Source organism: Oncorhynchus tshawytscha, linkage group LG17 (genome assembly GCF_018296145.1).
Source record: "Oncorhynchus tshawytscha isolate Ot180627B linkage group LG17, Otsh_v2.0, whole genome shotgun sequence".
Lineage (NCBI taxonomy): Eukaryota > Metazoa > Chordata > Actinopteri > Salmoniformes > Salmonidae > Oncorhynchus > Oncorhynchus tshawytscha.
In genome coordinates, this window is record NC_056445.1 from 12,953,839 (window position 1) to 12,976,369 (window position 22,531).

The window sequence follows — 22,531 nt, forward strand, 5'->3', positions numbered from 1 at the left end:
GCCTACACTACATGACCAAAAGTATGTAGACACCAGCTCGTAGAACATCTCATTCCAAAATCATGGGCATTAATATGGAGTTCGTCCCCCCCTTTTCTGCTATAACAGCCTCCACTCTTCTGGGAAGGCTTTTCACTCGACGTTGGAACATTGCTGCAGGGACTTGTTTCCATTCAGCCACAAGAGCATTAGTGAGGTCGGGCACTGATGTGGGGCGATTAGGCCTGGCTCACAGTCTGCGTTCCAATTAATCCCAAAGGTTCAATGGAGTGGAGGTCAGGGCTTTGTGCAGGCCAGTCAAGTTCTTCCACACCGATCTTGACAAACCATATCTGTATGGACCTTGCTTTGTGCAGGGGGGCATTGTCATGCTGAAACAGGAAAGGGCCTGCCACAAAGTTGGAAGCACAGTATCGCCTGGAATGTCATATGCTGTAGCGTTAAGATTTCCCTTCACAGGAACTAAGGGGCCTAGCCCGAACCATTATTCCTCATCCACCAAACTTTACAGTTGTCGCACCTTATTCGGGCAGGTAGCGTTCTCCTGGCATCCGCCAAACCCATATTCGTCCGTCGGACTACCAGATGGTGAAGTGTGATTCATCACTCCAGAGAACACGTTTCCACTGCTCCAGAGTCCAACGGCGGCGAGCTTTACACCATTCCAGCCGACGCTCGGCATTGTGCATGGTGATCTTAAGCTTGTGTGTGGCTGCTCGGCCATGGAGACCCACTTATTCTACTGCCAATGTTTGTCTACGGAGATCGCATGGCTGTGTGCTCAATTTAACACACCTGGCAGCAACGGGTGTGGCTGAAATAGCCAAATTCACTTATTTGAAGAGGTGTCTGCATACTACTGTGTATATAGAGTGTATTTTCAGAAACCATTGAAAACAAATACTAAATTAACTTCATCATTTGGAGGAATTTGACATTGAAAAGAAAGTAAAAAGAGTAGAAAGTTAAAGAAAAAAGGGGGGAATAAGAGGTATTGAAATCTCTGGTCTTCTCCACTCCTGTCCAGACAGGATATGACATGGGGATTTCCTGTGCCAGGTGACATCGTCAGGCTCCTTCGAGTCCCTTTTGATTGGTCCTCCTTAGTCTCTAGAAGAACATCCTGTAACGACAGCGGCACTTTACATTCGTTTCCACTTATGCATCTTGTGTACGCATGACATCACTCTTAACATGGTCCACCTCCCCCCACAGTCATTCATGTACTGTAAGCATTCAGAACATGTTCAGAATGTTATACATTCTACCGGGGTTTTTACAGAACTATGAGAGGATACCAACCATTACATTTTCATACAGGAGGAATCAAGGCCCAGGGAACAACTTTTGTGAAGAAAAATATTTATCAGGGGAGTGATGGGGAGGGTTGCATTATAGTGGCCAGAAGGGTCAACAGCAGGGGATGACACCCAAGATGCAAGATGGCATTGAGGGAGGGAGGTGGGTCAAGAAAGGGGTCGAATGCTTTGTCTACGGGGTAGTATTTTCTTCTGGCTGACAACAGTGACTGGCGCCACCTGGTGGGGAAATAAATAGCAGTCACATCATTCCTGAATCTTGAAAGCTGTGCTTCTCAGATTACTCCTGGCACACAAATCATAATGACAACACACCATAACCTGACCCTACTGAATGTCAGGCATGTCAGGATTCTTTCTCTCACCATCCCATACGAGACAGAGAGGAGGAGGAGAGTGGAGGAATGTGTGTTTGAAAACAACAGGCCAAGGAGCCAGTGAGTGCTTCAGGGGTTAGGTTAGGGGTCACCCAGGAAAATACAACTCGAGTAAAGGTATTTGGTTTAAAAGTTAACTTAAGCATCAAAAGTAAAGGTATAAATCATTTGTAATTCCTCATATTAGACCAACCAGACGGCACGATTTTCTAGTTGTTTTGAGTTTACGGATGGTCAGGGGCACACTCTCAAATGAAGCATTTGTGTTTTGTGAGTCTGCCAGATCAGAGGTAGTAGGGATGACCTGGATGTTCTCGTTAAGTGTGTGAATTAGACCTTTTTCCTTTCCTGTTATGCATAAAAAGTTTAAAAAGTACTTTTGGGTGTATTGAGTAAAAAGTACATTATCTTCTTTAGGAATGTAGTGAAGTAAAAGTAGACAAAAATATAAATAGTAAAGTACAGATAGCCCAAGAAACAACTTTAGTCATTTAAAAGTATTTTTTACTTAAGTACTTTACAACACTGAAGGGGGGCTCTTCAGGGAACCATACCTTCTTCACTTAGCCTATAAAGCATTTACATCACTGAAGGGGGGTCTCTTCAGGGAACCATACCTTCTTCACTTTGCCTATAAAGCATTTACATCACTGAAGGGGGCTCTTCAGGGAACCATACCTTCACTTTGCCTATAAAGCATTTACATCACTGAAGGGGGAGGGGGGCTCTTCAGGGAACCATACCTTCTCCACTTTGCCTGTAAAGCATTTACATCACTGAAGGGGGGCTCTTCAGGGAACCATACCTTCTTCACTTTGCCTATAAAGCATTTACATCACTGAAGGGGGGCTCTTCAGGGAACCATACCTTCACTTTGCCTATAAAGCATTTACATCACTGAAGGGGGGCTCTTCAGGGAACCATACCTTCTTCACTTTGCCTATAAAGCATTTACATCACTGAAGGGGGGCTCTTCAGGGAACCATACCTTCACTTTGCCTATAAAGCATTTACATCACTGAGGAGGGGGGCTCTTCAGGGAACCATACCTTCACTTTCCCTATAAAGCATTTACATCACTGAAGGGGGGCTCTTCAGGGAACCATACCTTCTTCACTTTGCCTATAAAGCATTTACATCACTGAAGGGGGGCTCTTCAGGGAACCATACCTTCTTCACTTTCCCTATAAAGCATTTACATCACTGAAGGGGGGCTCTTCAGGGAACCATACCTTCTTCACTTTGCCTATAAAGCATTTACATCACTGCTTGTAAGAATAAAAGAGAGGAAAGACTGGGTACAACAAACTCAAAGCAGCCGGCATTCACGTGCAAGGCCGACGTGAGGTTCAGGATCACCTCTCTCCATGGGCATTGGGTGTTAATATTTAGCTCTGTGCTGCATGGCCATCCATTACAAGAAGCCTGTAACCATCATTAATTAGCTGGGTAAACACAGAGTAGCACAGGCCCTCGGGGATCACTGGGCCTGTACGGAGTCTAGGAAAACACACTGGCTGTGGTAGGTATGCTCACATTGTTGTTGTTGTGAGTCAACCATTGTATGAGATATGTGCACGTCCACAGGCACACACACTATTTGGAGAGTAAATTATTAGCCCTAATGGTCTATCCCTCAAGATTTGGCAACCCCCCTCCAGTGCATGCAAACACACCTGTATATGTTGGGGTCCAGCAGTACGTGTGTCTCCTGGGGCAGCTGGGAGAGGTGGACCACCTTGGTCTTCTGCTGTGGCCGGTCACTCTCATTCACCCACACATCAGGTAGTCTGGAGAGGGGGATAGAGATTGAGAGCAAGCAAGAGGGAAGGAGGAGAGAGAGAATGTGAGAGCACAAGGGAAGAAGGAGGAGAGAAGGAGGAGAAGAGAGTGAGGGAGAGAGAGAGGGGGAAGAGGTGACAGACAGTACAAATCTTGTAGTTGGCACCGTGGCCTCTCTGAGCTGGTGTCTGAATGGCATCTAACAGAAATGGGTTAAGAGGAGATTGCAGTGGTACAAATGCATGCTTCCTAAAGTGCTTGTCTAACTAAAGAGTGTATTTAGGTGTTATCTGTGGGAAACATTGGGAGAGGATCAATGCCAGTACTGGGCTCCTCTCTACTCCTGCTACAGTCGTCACGGTGTGCGTCACCAGGAAAGCATCCCAATGAACAAACAGAGAGAGAGAGAGAGAGAGAGACAGAGACAGAGAGAGGGGGTGTGGGGGAGATGTGAATAAGCGGTGCCTGGTTCATCGTTAGCAGACTGCTTGGCTATAGATCATAGATTCAGAGAGGGGCAGATGAAAGCCCTAGGGGGAGGAAAGGAAGGAAGTGGATAGTGGATGAAAGGAGAAGAGAGAGGTATTAAAGAAATGGAGAGGCGAGAGGGGACCATACCCTTGCAGAGGAATGAACCCAAGTGGACAGAGCCAAAACAAAAACTGCAGAAAAGCACCCAATAACATGCTAGGAGACAGAGAGGATGGCCTCAGCTGTCGTCCGTTACGGTTTAAATCACAGCAAATACAATGCTCACTGTACACATAGGATGCTGCTGCAGCGCCGTAGCTGAGTGCTAGAAGTGACTACAATAACATCTGGTAGACATTCTCCGTGGTAGTGTGGGTGACGGTTGCCTTTACAGCAACATGGTCCTCAGAGAGACATATCCAACTCTTAAACAAAACACTCTCACAGCTTCTGAAACGAGTGCCGCAATACGCCTCTTGCTCCTCCTCCTCCTCCCTTCTTCATCCAAACCCCAAAACAACAAAAATTCCAAAAGAGAGAGGTTTATTTTGGACATGTACCATGAAAGCGAGCGTCGTTTTGGCTTATAGCCCGTTTCCTGACCCAGAAAGTTGCTTCTATCGGAGATGAGCTCTCTGCGAGAGGGGTTTTAGACAGAGCAGAGCTGAGCTGACAGCCTGTTCCTCCAGCTGAGAAACTAATGGCTAGAGAGGAGGGCTGCACAGGGCTTTGTCTCAGTCTGAAGTGACTTCCTCTCCCTCTCTCCTCTGGCTGAGAGACTAATGACCTGAGGAGTAGTAGGGCTACACAGGGCTGCAGCTCAATAGTCTGAAGAGGCTTTCTCTCCTCGTCTCCTCCCCTTCAATCATTTCCCTGATAATATAGTACGCCAACTACATAGCTAACTTACAATATTCCAGTCTGAAATGCACACAGCTGGCTATGATAGCTGTTATGATTGTCAAGGGAGCTCTTGGTCATTCATTCTCTCCTAAACTAGGCCACTGATCAAAATTAACCTATGGGAATAGACCCAAGGAAAAGAGAAAGAGTTAGGGAGGGATGAAAGGATGGACAGAGATCACAGGGTAGCTCCCACGACACGAGTGAACTCATCCAGATCACTGACCCTTCTGGATGGAGACGCTAACCTGGGTATCCTCCTGTGTGTGTGTGTGGTGCGGTGGTAGGGTCACAGGTGATTGCCAGCCTCCTGCCCACAGCCACAGGACAAATTGACTAACCACCACTAAACGCCTGCTGACATTTACAGAGCAGGGGAGGAGAAGGATAGGAAGAGAGGAGGGGGAGGATAGCCCTCTGCTTGCCAGTAGTACGGGAGAGAAAAGGGAGCAAGGGGAGAGAAGAGGACTTTGGCCTTGTGTCTGCCAACAGGAGAGAGATGAAGAGCAGGATGTTGGGAGGAGAGGTAGAGGGGAGGGTGGAGAAAAAGAGGGCAACTCACATGTCCTCGGGAGTCCAGTGGAGGAGGACTTTAACCTTCCCAGAATCTTCCTTCCTCCTCGCTATTACCTAGAGATAGAAGAAGAGAGGTAAGACACCACCCAATAACAGAGACATTGGAAAAACAACACATTGTTGTTGAGGTCATACTGGAGAGATATTTGGAGAGACACACCCACCCACACACACACACACCATCCCTAACCAAAGGCATGATGCTGATGGCAAGTCAGTAAAAGGAATCAGACACCTGGCTCCAGTCTAATTAAGCCAGACTCAATCTGTCCTCCCTCCCACTCCACAGACTAACACTGTTACTTCACTGGCCTGAAGACGCCAGTCCAGCCACTAAACATATACACACACCCTGTGTGTGGTAGGAACAATACAGCTCCCTGACTGACGTTAGTGCATTCCACAGTGAGTGAGTGAGTGTGACCCTGGACCAAGGTGAAGACTAGGAATGCTCTTTATCTTTAGAAACACACAGATGGATGTGTGCATACACGCACACACACACACACACACAACGTAAGTCACAGCGTGAAAAGACATTACACTAGACTCTCTCCCATGGTTTTATTTGCTTTTTGCTTTGGCTTAGAGAAGGCCTGCTGGGTTTGCCTGGCTACCCAAAGTACTTGCTTCAGCCAAATGCTACGCCACGCCCACGGACGTTAATTTCTTCTCCGCAACGAGTCTGGATCCGAGTACCTCCCCGACGATGTCTAGAACACAAACACATTCTAACCATTCTGATTGGTCCCAGAAACTGATGGGTGGGGCCAGAGCCAGAACACACGTGGATAAAGCTGATAAAGATGTAAAGACCCAATCGTTGATGACTTTGTTTTGTACAACACCCATCATTTTGCCATCCCCACAATGATGGCAGTCTCAGACTTAAGTACGAAGTGAACAGAGCAGCGGAATAATTCAGTCGGAGTCGTCAGGCAACTGCTGGCTTCCTACGCTGTCTGTCTCTCTTGATTCCTCTGTGAAAATACCAGTAGAAGTTCTCCAACTGCATGTGTAGGGGAGAGATGGTGGGAGTGAGGGAGGATAGAGGCTGGAAGGAGGTGAAGAGGTCTGTTTTCTAAGCGGCTCCAACAACAGGCCTGGCTGGGTCTGGACTCTGGCATGTACGTCAGAGCAGTGTTTCGTGGGAGGGTTGCTGGCAGTTCCCTTTATTAGCAGTTTAATTAAAAAAAGGGGCACAGGAGTCAGTGTTATTCCCTGGCTGGGTCCTTCATTTTCAGCAGGCCTCAACACTGCACACATGAACTCATGTGAGTTTAAACCGTCAATTTTGGAAAACAAGTTGTGTGATTGTGATGCTTTAAAAATGTGTTTTATTTATTTTTTAAATCAGCATTTAATCTCAGCAGGCTTTTCACTTGAAATAAATGAAGTTTTAATTGACCCTGGTCAGCCAGTCGACTGCCTGCCCCTCTCCCAGCCTCTAGCTGGCTCAATGGAAGTTGTCAACTTTTTGTGAATCTTTGTTTTCATTTCAACAACTTTCTACTTGTGATGTGCTAGACACCTTGAGCAAGATTGCTTCATCCAAAAGATCCACTCTTGCTGCAGCTTTAAGCTCCTCTGATTGCTCCAAATGTTTACCAGAAGTATTTTTGGTGCCATCCCCAGGGTCTGGAAAGTGGCCCACAAACTCCCCCTTCAAAAGGTGGTGTCGGGTCACCTAAGTAATTAGAGCCCTATGTCCAAACTCTTGCCGAGCAAAAATGATAGAACCCTTGGTAAAATACTCAGATCCTTTTTAACTACGAAATGTATTGTAATTATACAATTGGTGAGTCTGACGGTGTCTGTTCCACAAGTTACCACCGACTAAAGCTATGACGTTGAAATGCTAATTTTCTCTGTCTCACTGTCCAATCAGCCCAGCCGGACGTTTATGATTATTTATTTTTTTTAAAGCAGAGTTAAAAAAATATACATATATTGTAATAATAATTCACAAAAGTAGCACACTGGGCCTTTACTAGTATTAGTGTCAGGACAATATCTTGTGGAAGGATGAAATAGTATGAATAAATGAATCAAAATAACGCTCATGAAAATATGTCAATCATTTTAATATGTTGGTAACCCGTTGTATAAAAGTGATAATGCCAGAGAAGCCGGTGTTTGGAGGATACATTTGCACGGTTTGCAGGCCCTCGACTAGGTCTCGGTCCTAACACCCCCGTGCCAATATATCCTCCAAACACCGGCTTCTCTGGCATTATAACTTAAATGGAAACTAGTCAGGTTTCAGACCAGGTGATAGAACCATCTCTGCTACTTCTTTGGTTTTAAATTATGTTCTTAAATTGTTTGGATAACAAGTAACACTGCCCGGCCCTTTTTGTTGACCTGTCTAAAGCCTTCGACAGTGTTTCACCCATTACTTATTCAGAGGTTTCATCAATTGGCCTGGACCAGGCTGCGTTTAGCTGGTTTGAAAATTATTTAAAGACGCACCATGCAGAAACCACTCTGCCATTTCCTCTTTGCTAAAATTCGAAGTTGGCCAAATCTCAGTTGCTTTATTAGCAGAATAATTAAAAGGGGCATGGGAGTAAAGTGTAGAGAATCATTGTACCATCTAAACCACTGAAATATATATGTTTTCCATCAACCAAAAACATTGTATTTTCAGTTGTTTGAAGCAATTGTACAAAACCTAAAGAAAGATGCAAAATTGAAACTTAAGAACGGAAAGCATAGAAATAAAGCACATACACCTCTTCTTCTCACATATACTTGCTTTCAATGAGAATGACAGCTCTATAACTCACATTTCTATGTGAATTTGGTTGGTCACCCAAAAAGTTACAGATTGGCTGCTTTAACAAAGGACAGAACACAGTGTGTATTTACTGATGGTGTTAAATCAGGTTGTCTTGACATAAAGGGTGTCCTACAGGGATCAATTCGTGTTCCGGTTATGTTCACATTAACAATATTGGTTCATCTGTATAAAAAAAATTACAAAATTAACATTTACCTGTATGCAGGCGATGTGGTGTATGCTATTGACCCCGCATCTGACCAGACCCTGTCAGTCTCAATCTTTCGCTATTGCCCTCCAAGAAGGCCTTTGCAGAACTGACATTGGTACTTAGTGCAGGTAAAACCAAGACCGTTATTTTCCAAATCACATAAGAATCTGATGATTTATGCATAAGTACTCCTTAGGGGTGTAATGGTACACGTATTCGTACCGAAACGTTCGGGTCAGGTACCTCGATTCGGTCGCACTGAACCCGAATGAATACATAAAAACAAATATTACAAAATAAAAATACTACGTCTTTTAGGCAGTGCATACGCTGCGTAGTAGTAGGCCCATGCCGTAAATCTGAACTAAAACAAACATGTAAGGCTATTCCGTTAAAACTAGCGCCTACGCGGACATCGAAATCAAAATGACCTTAACTGGCGCATTTCACATTTTGTGAGGCACAGCCAAGGACGAGTAAGGTACGATGGGGAGGCCGATAAACCCGAATTGGGAGGATCATCAACAATTGTTTAAATCTCCAGTTTGTGGACATTCAGGCTTCCCCAGCAGATTACAACTGATATGGGCAGAGAGTTGTGGATAAAACGTTAACAGTATGTGGCCACGCTCAACAAGAATATCCTATGCAGCTGCCAACACCTCAAATGTGTTGACACATTTACTCTGACATCACCTGAGTACACCGGAGCAAGACGGAAACGCAAAGAAACACCACATCGTCTCACCTCGGCATTCAAGCATTCCTTGGAAGCTGACTCTGACCGGGCCAAATACATTACAAGAGCGATAGGTAGGCTGCGTTTTATTATTTGATTTATAACCACAGACATACCCAATCACGGTGATTGAGAATAGGGGGGTTTCAGCGCCTTACGAACTTCCTCTTGCACCAATTTAAGCTAACAGGTTGTACCCGCTCTATATGAGCAAGCCAAAGATGCGGTTTAGAATGAATTGGCCAACGCACCCCTGTGTTGCGCTTACGTAACAGTGACAGACATCACATTACCCTGGAATAGGAGATGTGCCGTGCTACAGACATGCCCCTTTATGAGCATCCCAACTGTGCATCTGGCACTGAAGGAGACAGTGTCATGGTGTGTTCGTAAACAAGTGGGAATTTACCAGATACGACTGGGGAAAACCCCACTTGAATGGCCCTCCAACTGGTACTTACTTGTGGGAAACTTGTCAATGATCTGAAGCACACACTTCTCCCACATGATTACCTCGAGCATTTGGCAGTGAAATGCAGCAAAACATTAATAAAAAAATATATCTATTGTGGGTAAAAAAAAACATGTTTACAAGCATGATGGCTGTACTTTTAGTTTATGGTTGACGCAGCTTGTTGGCAATTAGCTACTGGCGTTTCTCAACGAGTTCAAATCACATGAACGCATCCAACTGGTATTTATGACTTCACAACTCTAAATTCCCACCTCCCAGAAGGTGACAAATGCAGCATCAGAGTGGAAACATGAGAGGACCAACATGACAATCCTGTCACAACAGAATGCCAGGAATATTGTGAAGGGAACTTCACCGAAACTGAACCGTGACCCCCAAAAACATATCAAACCGTGGGTTTGATGAACAGTTACACCCCTAGTACTTTGGATTGTGCCCTCGTTGATCGTGTCCCCTCTTAGAAATATCTGGGCATCTGGATGAACGAAAAGCATGTTGATGAATAAGTTACGAAATTAATCGGTCAAATAGGCTTCCAATATAGGGACAAATGATGTATTTTGTTAAATAGCAGAAAACAAAATCATCCAGTCAACATTCATTCCGGGTTATTGACTATGGGGATTTGTCTATGTGAATGCAGCTGCCACGGTACTGAAGCCGTAGGGCACAGTTGATCACAGTGCATTATTACGGGCGATAGGTTCCGTACGCATCATTGCATTTTGTATCAGAAAGTAGGCTGGCCCTCCGCGAAGTCTCGGAGATCGAGGCATTGTGCTCTTTTTTTGTCTATAAACTGCCATCATACCTTACCTCATTGTTAAACTTCAGACGTAGAAGTTACCAGACCCGGACTCAGGGATGGCTAACCCTGGAGAGCCCTTCAATCTCCACCGAATTAGGTCAATCTGATTAGAGATTTTCTCCAAAAGTCCTTAAAGTTAGAGTTGGTGCCTCTAGAGCAGATCAGGCAGATGTTAGAGGGCTTTTTGTTTGTTTCATACGGTTGTGTTTACCTTTCACATATTGTGTAATTGATGCGTGTATAGAAAGACATGTATAATAGTGCAATGGTTGTGTATTGATGTGTTCATGCAGGCCTCATCTGCATAAAGAGAACGTGGTCTCAGCATGACTCCCAGCTTAAATAAAAGTTTAAAAAAAATACTAATAAACTCCTCTGTACAGCTGAGACCGTTATTCTGTAGGTCTGCTACGCCCTCTGCTGTCTGAACAGTGAAGTACAGTGTGTGTGTGCAGGACCCTGCAAGGTCTGCTGCCGCTGGATCCCTGACCATGCTGTGGTAGACGACGGTGATGGTGCGTGTGTGCTACTACTAACCGTGCTGTGAAACACCACACTGTGTCCGTTGCCTAGGCTCTCTATATGTGTAGCCAGGTTGAGGCAGATGGCCCGGTGTCTGATAGCATCCATGGTCTGGGCATCAAAGAAGTCGTGAGGTCGTGCTGGAGGGACAGAACACACTGGGGTGAGAGAGGGGGAGCGTTAAACTGAGGTTCATAGGTCGGGAGGTCAGAGGGGATTAGCCAATCAGATGGATCTGACCCTCGTAGATATTCATCATCAAAACGTTTCCCACCACCCGATTGGTTAAGACGCTTGGTTTGAATGCCAGGCAACCTGATCAGTGAGTACATGATTGGTTTATTGATTGATTGTATGATTGAGTGTGTGCCCGTGCATATCTGTGTGTGTATACACATGCTTGCATTTGTGGGTGCTTGTATTGCCATCTTTATGGGTACCAGAAATGCCCAAAAGTCCCAGAGGACAAAGGCTATTTTAGGCTTACAGTTAAAATTAGGGCAACAATTAGGGAAAATAGGATTTTTAATGGAAATCAATTTTAGGTCCCCACAAGGATAATAAAACATATGCTGTGTGTGTATTGCGTGTGTTTATATGTGCGTGTGTGTGTTTCTCGGATACGTACGTAAAGACCGCCTGCGTTTGTTCTTGAGTTTCCGCCTCTTGTTAAGCCCCGCCTTCGAAGGTGAATCCTCCTTCATCTTGCCCTGATTGGCCAGCTTGTTGGAGTTCTGGGAGCTGAAGTGGGTGGGTACGTGGCGCGCTAGCCCCCCCTGGGAGGCAAACGTGGCATTGCAGCCCCCCACCACACACTGACAAAGATGAAGACAACACCGGTGAGAACACGGACTAGTAGATTTAACAGTAGATCGCTTACACAACAGCACTTCCATAGAGAATAACAGTATCGGTCGTTCTATTTTAAATCTACCTGATTTCTATTTCAATAATAGCTCAAAGGGTTTAATACAGGGGAAACTGTAGGTCTGGGTATAGAAGGCGCAGTTCAATGGAACCATTCAATATAATATCATGCATTAGCTTCACACAGGGTAGTGTGTGACAAGTGTATTGTGTTGGAGATCATTAGAATCATTCCAAGACTAGAATAATCTATAGCACCTGACATGTACATAAAGAAGGTATGAAAGTATTCACACCCCTCGACTTTAGCCACAATTTGTTGTGCTACAACCCGATTTTCAAATGTCCAAGTGGAATTATGTTTTGACAAATGTTCACTAATTAATTAAAAGTGAAAGCAGAAATGTGTTGCGTCAATAAGTATTCAACCCCTTTGTTGTGGCAAACCTAAATAAGTTCAGGAGTAAAAATGTGCTTAAGTCACATCATACGTTGCATGGACTTAAGTGTTTAACATGATTTTTGAATGACCACCTCATCTCTGTACCCCACCCATACAATTATATGTAAGGTCCCTCAGTTGAGCAGTGAATTTCAAACAGATTAAACCACAAAGACCAGGGAGGTTTTCCAATGCCTCGCAAAGAAGGGCACTTATTGGTAGATGGGTAAAAAATAATCATTTAAAAGCAGACATCGCATTGTGAAGTTATTAAATCAAATCAAGTCAAATTTTATTTGTCACATACACATGGTTAGCAGATGTTAATGCGAGTGTAGCGAAATGCTTGTGCTTCTAGTTCCGACAATGCAGTAATAACGAACAAGTAATCTAACTAACAATTCCAAAAAAAAAACCTACTGTCTTATACACAGTGTAAGGGGATAAAGAATATGTACATAAGGATATATGAATGAGTGATGGTACAGAGCAGCATAGGCAAGATACAGTAGATGATATCGAGTACAGTATATACATATGAGATGAGTATGTAAACCAAGTGGCATAGTTAAAGTGGCTAGTGATACATGTATTACATAAGGATGCAGTCGATGATATAGAGTACAGTATCTACGTATGCATATGAGATGAATAATGTAGGGTAAGTAACATTATATAAGGTAGCATTGTTTAAAGTGGCTAGTGATATATTTACATAATTTCCCATCAACTCCCATTATTAAAGTGGCTGGAGTAGAGTCAGTGTCATTGACAGTGTGTTGGCAGTAGCCACTCAATGTTAGTGGTGGCTGTTTAACAGTCTGATGGCCTTGAGATAGAAGCTGTTTTTCAGTCTCTCGGTCCCAGCTTTGATGCACCTGTACTGACCTCGCCTTCTGGATGATAGCGGGGTGAACAGGCAGTGGCTCGGGTGGTTGATGTCCTTGATGATCTTTATGGCCTTCCTGTAGCATCGGGTGGTGTAGGTGTCCTGGAGGGCAGGTAGTTTGCCCCCGGTGATGCGTTGTGCAGACCTCACTACCCTCTGGAGAGCCTTACGGTTGAGGGCGGTGCAGTTGCCATACCAGGCGGTGATACAGCCCGCCAGGATGCTCTCGATTGTGCATCTGTAGAAGTTTGTGAGTGCTTTTGGTGACAAGCCGAATTTCTTCAGCCTCCTGAGGTTGAAGAGGCGCTGCTGCGCCTTCCTCACGATGCGGTCTGTGTGAGTGGACCAATTCAGTTTGTCTGTGATGTGTATGCCGAGGAACTTAAAACTTGCTACCCTCTCCACTACTGTTCCATCGATGTGGATGGGGGGGTGTTCCCTCTGCTGTTTCCTGAAGTCCACAATCATCTCCTTAGTTTTGTTGACGTTGAGTGTGAGGTTATTTTCCTGACACCACACTCCGAGGGCCCTCACCTCCTCCCTGTAGGCCGTCTCGTCGTTGTTGGTAATCAAGCCTACCACTGTTGTGTCGTCCGCAAACTTGATGATTGAGTTGGAGGCGTGCATGGCCATGCAGTCGTGGGTGAACAGGGAGAACAGGAGAGGGCTCAGAACGCACCCTTGTGGGGCCCCAGTGTTGAGGATCAGCGGGGAGGAGATGTTGTTGCCTACCCTCACCACCTGGGGGCGGCCCGTCAGGAAGTCCAGAACCCAGTTGCACAGGGCGGGGTCGAGACCCAGGGTCTCGAGCTTGATGACGAGCTTGGAGGGTACTATGGTGTTGAATGCCGAGCTGTAGTCGATGAACAGCATTCTCACATAGGTATTCCTCTTGTCCAGATGGGTTAGGGCAGTGTGCAGTGTGGTTGAGATTGCATCGTCTGTGGACCTATTTGGGCGGTAAGCAAATTGGAGTGGGTCTAGGGTGTCAGGTAGGGTGGAGGTGATATGGTCCTTGACTAGTCTCTCAAAGCACTTCATGATGACGGATGTGAGTGCTACGGGCGGTAGTCGTTTAGCTCAGTTACCTTAGCTTTCTTGGGAACAGGAACAATGGTGGCCCTCTTGAAGCATGTGGGAACAGCAGACTGGTATAGGGATTGATTGAATATGTCCGTAAACACACCGGCCAGCTGGTCTGCGCATGCTCTGAGGGTGCGGCTGGGGATGCCGTCTGGGCCTGCAGCCTTGCGAGGGTTAACACGTTTAAATGTCTTACTCACTTCGGCTGCAGTGAAGGAGAGACCGCATGTTTTCGTTGCAGGCCGTGTCAGCGGCACTGTATTGTCCTCAAAGCGGGCAAAAAAGTTATGTAGTCTGCCTGGGAGCAAGACATTCTGGTCCGTGACTGGGCTGGGTTTCTTCCTGTAGTCCGTGATTGACTGTAGACCCTGCCACATGCCTCTTGTGTCTGAGCCGTTGAATTGAGATTCTACTTTGTCTCTGTACTGGCGCTTAGCTTGTTTGATAGCCTTGCGGAGGGAATAGCTGCACTGTTTGTATTCAGCCATGTTACCAGACACCTTGCCCTGATTAAAAGCAGTGGTTCGTGCCTTCAGTTTCACACGAATGCTGCCATCAATCCAAGGTTTCTGGTTAGGGAATGTTTTAATCGTTGCTATGGGAACGACATCTTCAACGCACGTTCTAATGAACTCGCACACCGAATCAGCGTATTCGTCAATGTTGTTGTCTGACGCAATACGAAACATCTCCCAGTCCACGTGATGGAAGCAGTCTTGGAGTGTGGAGTCAGCTTGGTCGGACCAGCGTTGGACAGACCTCAGCGTGGGAGCCTCTTGTTTTAGTTTCTGTCTGTAGGCAGGGATCAACAAAATGGAGTCGTGGTCAGCTTTTCCGAAAGGGGGCGGGGCAGGGCCTTATATGCGTCGCGGAAGTTAGAGTAACAATGATCCAGGGTCTTTCCACCCCTGGTTGCGCAATCGATATGCTGATAAAATTTAGGGAGTCTTGTTTTCAGATTAGCCTTGTTAAAATCCCCAGCTACAATGAATGCAGCCTCCGGATAAATCGTTTCCAGTTTGCAGAGAGTTAAATAAAGTTCGTTCAGAGCCATCGATGTGTCTGCTTGGGGGATATATACGGCTGTGATTATAATCGAAGAGAATTCTCTTGGTAGATAATGCGGTCTACATTTGATTGTGAGGAATTCTAAATCAGGTGAACAGAAGGATTTGAGTTCCTGTATGTTTCTGTCATCACACCATGTCACGTTAGTCATAAGGCATACGCCCCCGCCCCTCTTCTTACCAGAAAGATGTTTGTTTCTGTCCGCGCGATGCGTGGAGAAACCCGCTGGCTGCACCGCTTCGGATTGCGTCTCTCCAGTTAGCCATGTTTCCGTGAAGCAGAGAACGTTGCAGTCTCTGATGTCCCTCTGGAATGCTACCCTTGCTCGGATTTCATCAACCTTGTTGTCAAGAGACTGGACATTGGCGAGAAGAATGCTAGGGAGTGGTGCACGATGTGCCCGTCTCCGGAGTCTGACCAGAAGACCGCTTCGTTTCCCTCTTTTTCTGAGTCGTTTTTTCGGGTCGCTGCATGTAATCCACTCCGTTACACTGGTTGTAAGGCAGAACACAGGATCCGCATCGCGAAAAACATATTCTTGGTCGTACTGATGGTGAGTTGACGCTGATCTTATATTCAGTAGTTCTTCTCGGCTGTATGTAATGAAACCTAAGATGACCTGGGGTACTAGTGTAAGAAATAACACGCAGTCACTACAAAGATACAGGCGTCCTTCCTAACTCAGTTGCCAGAGAGGAAGGAAACCGTTCAGGGATTTCACCATGAGGCCAATGGTGACTAAAACAGGTACAGTGTTTAATGGCTGTGATAAGAGAAAACTGAGGGTTGATCAACAAAACTGTAGTTGCTCCACAATACTAACCTAATTGACAGACTGAAATTAAGGAAGCCTGTACAGAATATTCCAAAACATGCATCCTGTTTGCAATAAGGCACTAAAGTAAAACTGCAAAGAATGTGGCAAAAAAATTAACTTTATGTATTGAATAAAAAGCTTTATGTTTAGGGCAAATCCAACAACACATTACCGAGTACCACTTCACATTTTCAAGCATGATGGTGGCTGCATCATGTTATGGGTATGCTTGTCATTAACTAGGACTTTTCTTTAGGACAAATATAAACGGAACAGAGCTAAGCACAGGTCAAATCCTAGAGAAAAACCTGGTTCAGTCTGCTTTCCAGCAGACACTGGAGACAAACTCACCTTTCAGCAGGACAGTAACCTAAAACACAAGGTCAAATATACACAGGAGTTGCTTACCAAGACGACATTGAATAATGTTCCGGAATGTTCCGGAGTGGCCTGGTTACAGTTTTGACATAAATTGGCTTGAAAATCTAATACGAGACTTGAAAATGGCTGTCTAGCAATGAGCAACAACCAACTTGACAGAGCTTGAAGAATATAAAAATAATGTGCAAATATTGTACAATCCAGGTGTGCAAAGCTCTTAGAGACATACCCAGAAAGACTCACAGCTGTAATCGCTGCCAACGGTGATTCTAACATGTATTAACTCAGGGGTGTGAATACTTCTATAAATGAGATATTTCTGTATTTAATTTTCAATAAATTAGCAAAAATAAATAAAAACATGTTTTCACTTTGTCATTATGGGGTAGTGTGTAGATGGGCGAGGGAAAAACATGTTTTCACTTTGTCATTATGAGGTAGTGTGTAGATGGGCGAGGGAAAAACATGTTTTCACTTTGTCATTATGAGGTAGTGTGTAGATGGGCAAGGGAAAAACATGTTTTCACTTTGTCATTATGAGGTAGTGTGTAGATGGGCGAGGGAAAAACATGTTTTCACTTTGTCATTATGAGGTAGTGTGTAGATGGGCAAGGGAAAAACATGTTTTCACTTTGTCATTATGGGGTAGTGTGTAGATGGGCGAGGGAAAAACATGTTTCACTTTGTCATTATGAGGTAGTGTGTAGATGGGCGAGGGAAAAACATGTTTTCACTTTGTCATTATGAGGTAGTGTGTAGATGGGCAAGGGAAAAACATGTTTTCACTTTGTCATTATGGGGTAGTGTGTAGATGGGCGAGGGAAAAACATGTTTTCACTTTGTCATTATGAGGTAGTGTGTAGATGGGCGAGGGAAAAACATGTTTTCACTTTGTCATTATGAGTTAGTGTGTAGATGGGCGAGGGAAAAACATGTTTTCACTTTGTCATTATGAGGTAGTGTGTAGATGGGCGAGGGAAAAACATGTTTTCACTTTGTCATTATGGGGTATTGTGTGTAGATGGGCGAGGGAAAAACAATCGAATCCATTTTGAATTCAGGCTGTAACACAACAAAATGTGGAATAAGCCAAGGGGTATCAATATGATGAAGGCTCTGTATATGACATGAGGATGTGGTTTGCAGAGTCAGTGCTTTGATGGTGTGTGTGTGTGACAGTGAAGGGAGAGCGAGCGAGCGAACGGGAAAATGGAAGAAAGGAGGGCGTTTTCTCACCTTGAATGGTTTGTCTCCGCTGTGTGAGACCATGTGTCTCTGGAGCCAGCTCTGACTGGTCGACGGGGTGTTGTACACCTTGCAGCCTTTCCACAGGCACACAAAAACCTGGCGAGAGGACAGCAACACTGTTAAACACACGACTCTTCACAGGTCACTCACAACCTAGCTCTTGTGAGTTACCCAAGATGCAATGTAAGAAACTAAATGTCCTACTATCCTAGCGAATTGTAGTAGTTGGCAGATGGACATTTCATTATTAAATTCAATGACGGACCATTTTTAACTGAAGCACCTAGAAACTCAAGCCCCCATAAACTGACCCCCGCCCCCTCTCTGAACCTACAGTTCCAAGAGAGATAAAACATCAAGCAGTCTTTGTGCAGCAGTACTTCTCATCTGGAGTTAGTTTAACACAGGATGTTTGGATTATCTTCAAGATGGAGAAGAAGAGGGGGATTGATATTTTGAAGACAGGGTTGTGGTGGTGGAGAAGAGGAGAAGACGAGTTGGAGGCGTAAAACTCGAAGGTGAAGGAGGAAGGGGATAGAAGATGGTGAACAGGCAGGCAGGACAGAGAAGATGATATAGGAAGTGAAGGATAGAAAAAAAAAAAAAAAAAAAAAAAAACATACCCCTCCCCGTTGTCCGTCCACGTGCACGCCCCTGATGTGCTCAGCCAGGTCTGGGCTGGTGGTAAAGAGGAGCTGGCACTGGTCCCAACAGCAGGTGTATGCCACGCCCTTACCCACCGACGGGGTGGCGGTGCCCGGGCCGTGCCCGTTCATCATGGCAGGTGTGGAGCGCCCGCTGGACGCTGTGCTCTCCATGTCCATCAGAGTACTGCTGATACTGAGAGAGGGAGGGAGATGGGGTCAGCACAGAGATCTGTTGTACTACATAACAAATCAAAATGTTATTAGTCACATCTTACCTTGAAATGCTTACTTACAAGCCCTTAACCAACAATGCAGTTAAGAAAATAGAGTTAAGAAAATATTTACTAAATAAACTGGAGTAAAAAAACAAGAGTAACAAAATAACAATAACGAGGCTACATACAGGGGCTACCGGTACCGAGTCAATGTGCAGGAGTACAGGTTAGTCGAGGCAATTGAGGTAATATGTGCACGTAGGTAGGGGTAAAGTGACTATGCATAGATAAACAGTGAGTTGCAGCAGCGTAAAAAAGGGGGAGGGGTCAATACAGCCATTTAATTAGCTGTTCTGTAGCCTTATGGCTTGGGAGGTTAGATGCTGTTAAGCAGCCTTATGGCTTGGGAGGTTAGATGCTGTTCAGCAGCCTTATGGCTTGGGAGATGCAGTTAAGCAGCATTTTGGACCTAGACTTCGCAGTCTGGTACCTCTTGTTGTGTCGTAGCAGAGAGAACAGTCTGACTAGGGTGGCTGAAGAAATTTTTAGGGCCTTCCTCTGACACCGCCTGGTATAGAGGTCCTGGGTGGCAGGAACCTTGGCCCCAGTGATGTACTGGGCCGTAAGCACTACCCTCTGTAACGCCTTGCGGTCGGTTCTAGTCATGGGTTTGGACAGCCTCAGTCACTAAATCTTGGTGATGAGGGTGTCATGGCGGATTTTAATCTCAGGCCACTATAGACATAGAAGTATATCCCTTCGTCCTCACACACAAAGCCTCTCAGAGTGCACTAGTGACTCAGTAATGCTACCGCGTTGGGCTGAATGAAGAGAAAGTGACACACACACACCTCATAAGGCTGCCTGCCTCCAGCTGCTCCCCTGCTCTGTTCCTGAGGTCCCCAGTGCCAGCAGGGGAACAAAAGTTACATTGAGACCATGCAGCTGCCCAAACAGCAGAGCTCTCTCCTCCATTCACTCGCTCTTTTCTTACTATAGGCCTTTCTACCCCTGCTAGACAAAGCAACACACCAGGACGGGAGAGGGGGGATCCCTCTCCTTCAGATACAACAGGAGCTGAAATGTAGTAACACGGTCTTAGGCCTTTAACTGGGTTTCTTTTGTTAGCTACCCGCTACAGGTCATCTTATGGCTACAGACTGAGAAAATCTACTGGGATCCAGAAAGGGAATCATCCCACTATTTTAGCAGCAAAAGGAGAATGGTGGATATCGAGGTGTGTGAAATGGTTGAGTTCTCTGCTTCCGTCTGAATAAGAAAAGTATGTGTATATTGTTATTTTCTGTTGGCTAGTCTAGTGATATTCAGACATCGTGTACAGGGGCAAATCTATTTGTATTAGTATATGGCCGATAGGACCCTATATCTACACTGGACTTTTGCATATGTGTCTGTGTGTTGACTTCTATTGTTACATGCACATAAAGAGTCACACAGGCGTAACCGGAATTCTGCACAGTGTTAGGTGAATCAGATCGGCAGGGCCGCAGCAACCCCGAGTAAATTATCCTAAGTTGCTACTGTAAGAGAGTTGAGCAGCGAGTTGCATACATCATTACTCATTTCTAACACCTTTGATCTGATTCACTCTCTCGTTCTGCACTAGTTTATGATCCAGTGGAAGTTCCATCTTGGCCATTTCACATAATGGCATGGGGAATTCTGGGTACACATCTAAATATCTCAGAAAGACTTGTGTGTGTGTGTGTGATTCCCTCATGTGCATGTGGGTGAGAATCTGTGTGTGTGTGTGTGTATAGGACTCATCTCAACATAGACATCCTGTAACTACAGTGACCCAGCCACAAGGCCAAACCAACTAGAAGGCGATGAGGAGTTGTGTTGACCACACTGACACGTCTGTAAGTGTGTGTGTAGATATGTTTGTGTGTGATTATAATTTTCTTTGTCTCAGTGCTCCACTTGTGAAATTACTCATGGGACTTTCACCAAACGGTTTTCAAGGATACATGCCAACATGGACGATCTTACTCACTGAATTGGTTCATAAGATAAAATCAAGTCTGAAATGTTCATATTGCCGGTGTCTCTCTTTTTAAAACGTGGTGTTATAGTAGCTACGTTATTACACAATGAGCATCGTGGTGGCCAAGTGGCAATGCAGGCCATACATGGACATTATGTCCAGATGCGGGTGTACGTGCAGCGTGGAACCATTCCGTTGAAACGTAAAGGCAAACCTAGGCCTATTCAACTATCGGTTAAAACTATGCATGTACCCAAATGTTGTCAACTGTCCATAACGCATCGTTGCGCATTGGGTGGTGATGCATTGTAGCAAAACAAACCCGATTGTTACGCTAAACTGTTGTTTGGCAAAAGACAAAGTACGGAGATATCACACAACACTGTATAATTGCAAGGATAGTGAATGCAACTCGTGACAATGTAGTTTGATCACAAACGTCAACACCTTATCGAGATTGAATCATTGTTGGTGTGGGCTGGTAACATTGTTGCGCTGCTTTTGTATTCAACATTTGACTGGGTATTAGTAATGCACAGACCTGTCTTCCGAATCCATTCGACTGAGAGGTTCTCCATCCGAGGAGGATATCTCCACACTGGCCCGTCTTTTGATACCGTGGTCGGTTTTCTCCGTGGATTCCTCGCTTTTGGTCTTGTCGGAGCTAGGAGGCGAGGACACGCTCTCCTCTCTTTGTTCTTGTTCTTGATTCAGCTCCACGGTGCTCTCCCCGGTTTCGGTGCTACTCGCAGGGATTCCCTCCACGGGACTTTTAACCGGTTCAGACAGTTCACAGGCCGGTTCGTCTTCTTTGTTGCCGTTTTCCGTGGGTAAAACCGATTCTTTGGCGACTTCTGGTGCGACTGAAGGCTTCTCCTCTTTGCCGTCTCCGTTGCTCACGTCCATTTCTGTTTCGTCCTCGTTGTCACCCGGTTCCTGTTTCGAGTCTGCAGGGCCCTGCTTATTATTCCTGTTCTCCCCCTTGGCCAATGTTCCATTTTGCTTGTTTGCCGGTGTGGAGTCTTGTTCGGTACCGTTGGTTGTAACTGCAGCCATGTTCACAGCTCTTAGTAAGCTATTTTGTGTTGTAGGCTACTACCCCCCCAAAAGTTGGTTCTTTCTCCCAATCGCATGCGCTGCTTCACCATGAGCGTTCAACCGGGACGCGAGGGGAGGAGGCATAACCATGACGTAGTCCCCCGCATTGTGGACCGTTCCACGTGTTCCAGAGAACTATTGTTATATTTGTTTTATATTTACAAAAAAATTGTTCCAGAAAACACAACATTGACATAACTTAAAGTGAAATGTTTGGGCCAATCACCCATTAATACATTTCAGTCATAAATCTAGACAATTCTTACCACCATACCGGTGTTCCACTCTTAGCGGGCCTAGCATATGTGTAATTATGTTTTTGTATAAAGCCTAGATTCAGGACTTCGTGCTTTTCAGCTAAAATGATTATGTAGAATTCTTACCACCAACAAAATGTTGAATATTTGGGGCATAAAACCATCGAAGCTCTGCAGATTTTGTTGTGCAGATACAGAATCAATAGACCATTTATTTTGGTATTGCCCTCAGGTAGCCTGTTTCTGGTCTCAGGTTCAGGAATGGCTGAAAATGCTTAACATTGATCTAAAATTGACCCTAGAAATAGTACTGTTAGGAGATCTGGAGAGACCGGTCAGTCAATTACTAATATACTAATACTCTTAGTAAAAATATTAATCTTCCACACGTAATTTGTAGATTCTATTAGATAGATTGAAATTGTACGTTAAACATCATAGCATAGTTGAAAGATATATGTTGAGTAGAACTTTGTAGAGGGTGGCCAGCAGAGATAGATGGGATGGGCTGAGGGAAGCTGAGGGTTGGGATGTCCCCCCTGCCAG

The 22,531-nt window shown here is 45.1% G+C and overlaps 1 protein-coding gene across 2 annotated transcripts; it reads right to left on the reverse strand.

Annotated features, from left to right (window-relative positions):
* Positions 1 to 729: 729 nt before the first annotated feature.
* Positions 730 to 21,832, reverse strand: LOC112236829 (zinc finger protein AEBP2). 2 transcript variants are annotated; one of them, XM_042300198.1, is made up of 8 exons: positions 21,172 to 21,832; positions 18,384 to 18,600; positions 17,749 to 17,856; positions 11,594 to 11,780; positions 10,981 to 11,123; positions 5,415 to 5,482; positions 3,373 to 3,486; positions 730 to 1,123 (listed from the first exon to the last, which is right to left on the reverse strand). In XM_042300198.1, the coding sequence occupies exons 1-8, from the start codon at positions 21,684 to 21,686 to the stop codon at positions 1,111 to 1,113; spliced, it is 1,365 nt and encodes a 454-aa protein (XP_042156132.1). In that variant the 5' UTR covers positions 21,687 to 21,832; the 3' UTR covers positions 730 to 1,110. The 2 variants fall into 2 exon arrangements, with proteins under 2 accessions (XP_042156132.1, XP_042156133.1); XM_042300199.1 differs by having other exon boundaries at positions 731 to 1,123; positions 10,981 to 11,105.
* Between the last annotated feature and the right edge of the window lie 699 nt (positions 21,833 to 22,531).

Coding starts and splice junctions, on each gene's coding strand:
- LOC112236829 (XM_042300198.1), bottom strand. CDS start 21,686: ATGGCTGCAGTTACAACCAACGGTACCGAACAAGACTCCACACCGGCA. Junction 11,781..17,748: donor GCGGAGACAAACCATTCAAG/GTGAGAAAACGC, acceptor CATCTTTGTCAG/TGTGTGGTGGGGGGCTGCAA. Junction 3,487..5,414: donor CACTGGACTCCCGAGGACAT/GTGAGTTGCCCT, acceptor CCCCCTCTCCAG/ACTACCTGATGTGTGGGTGA.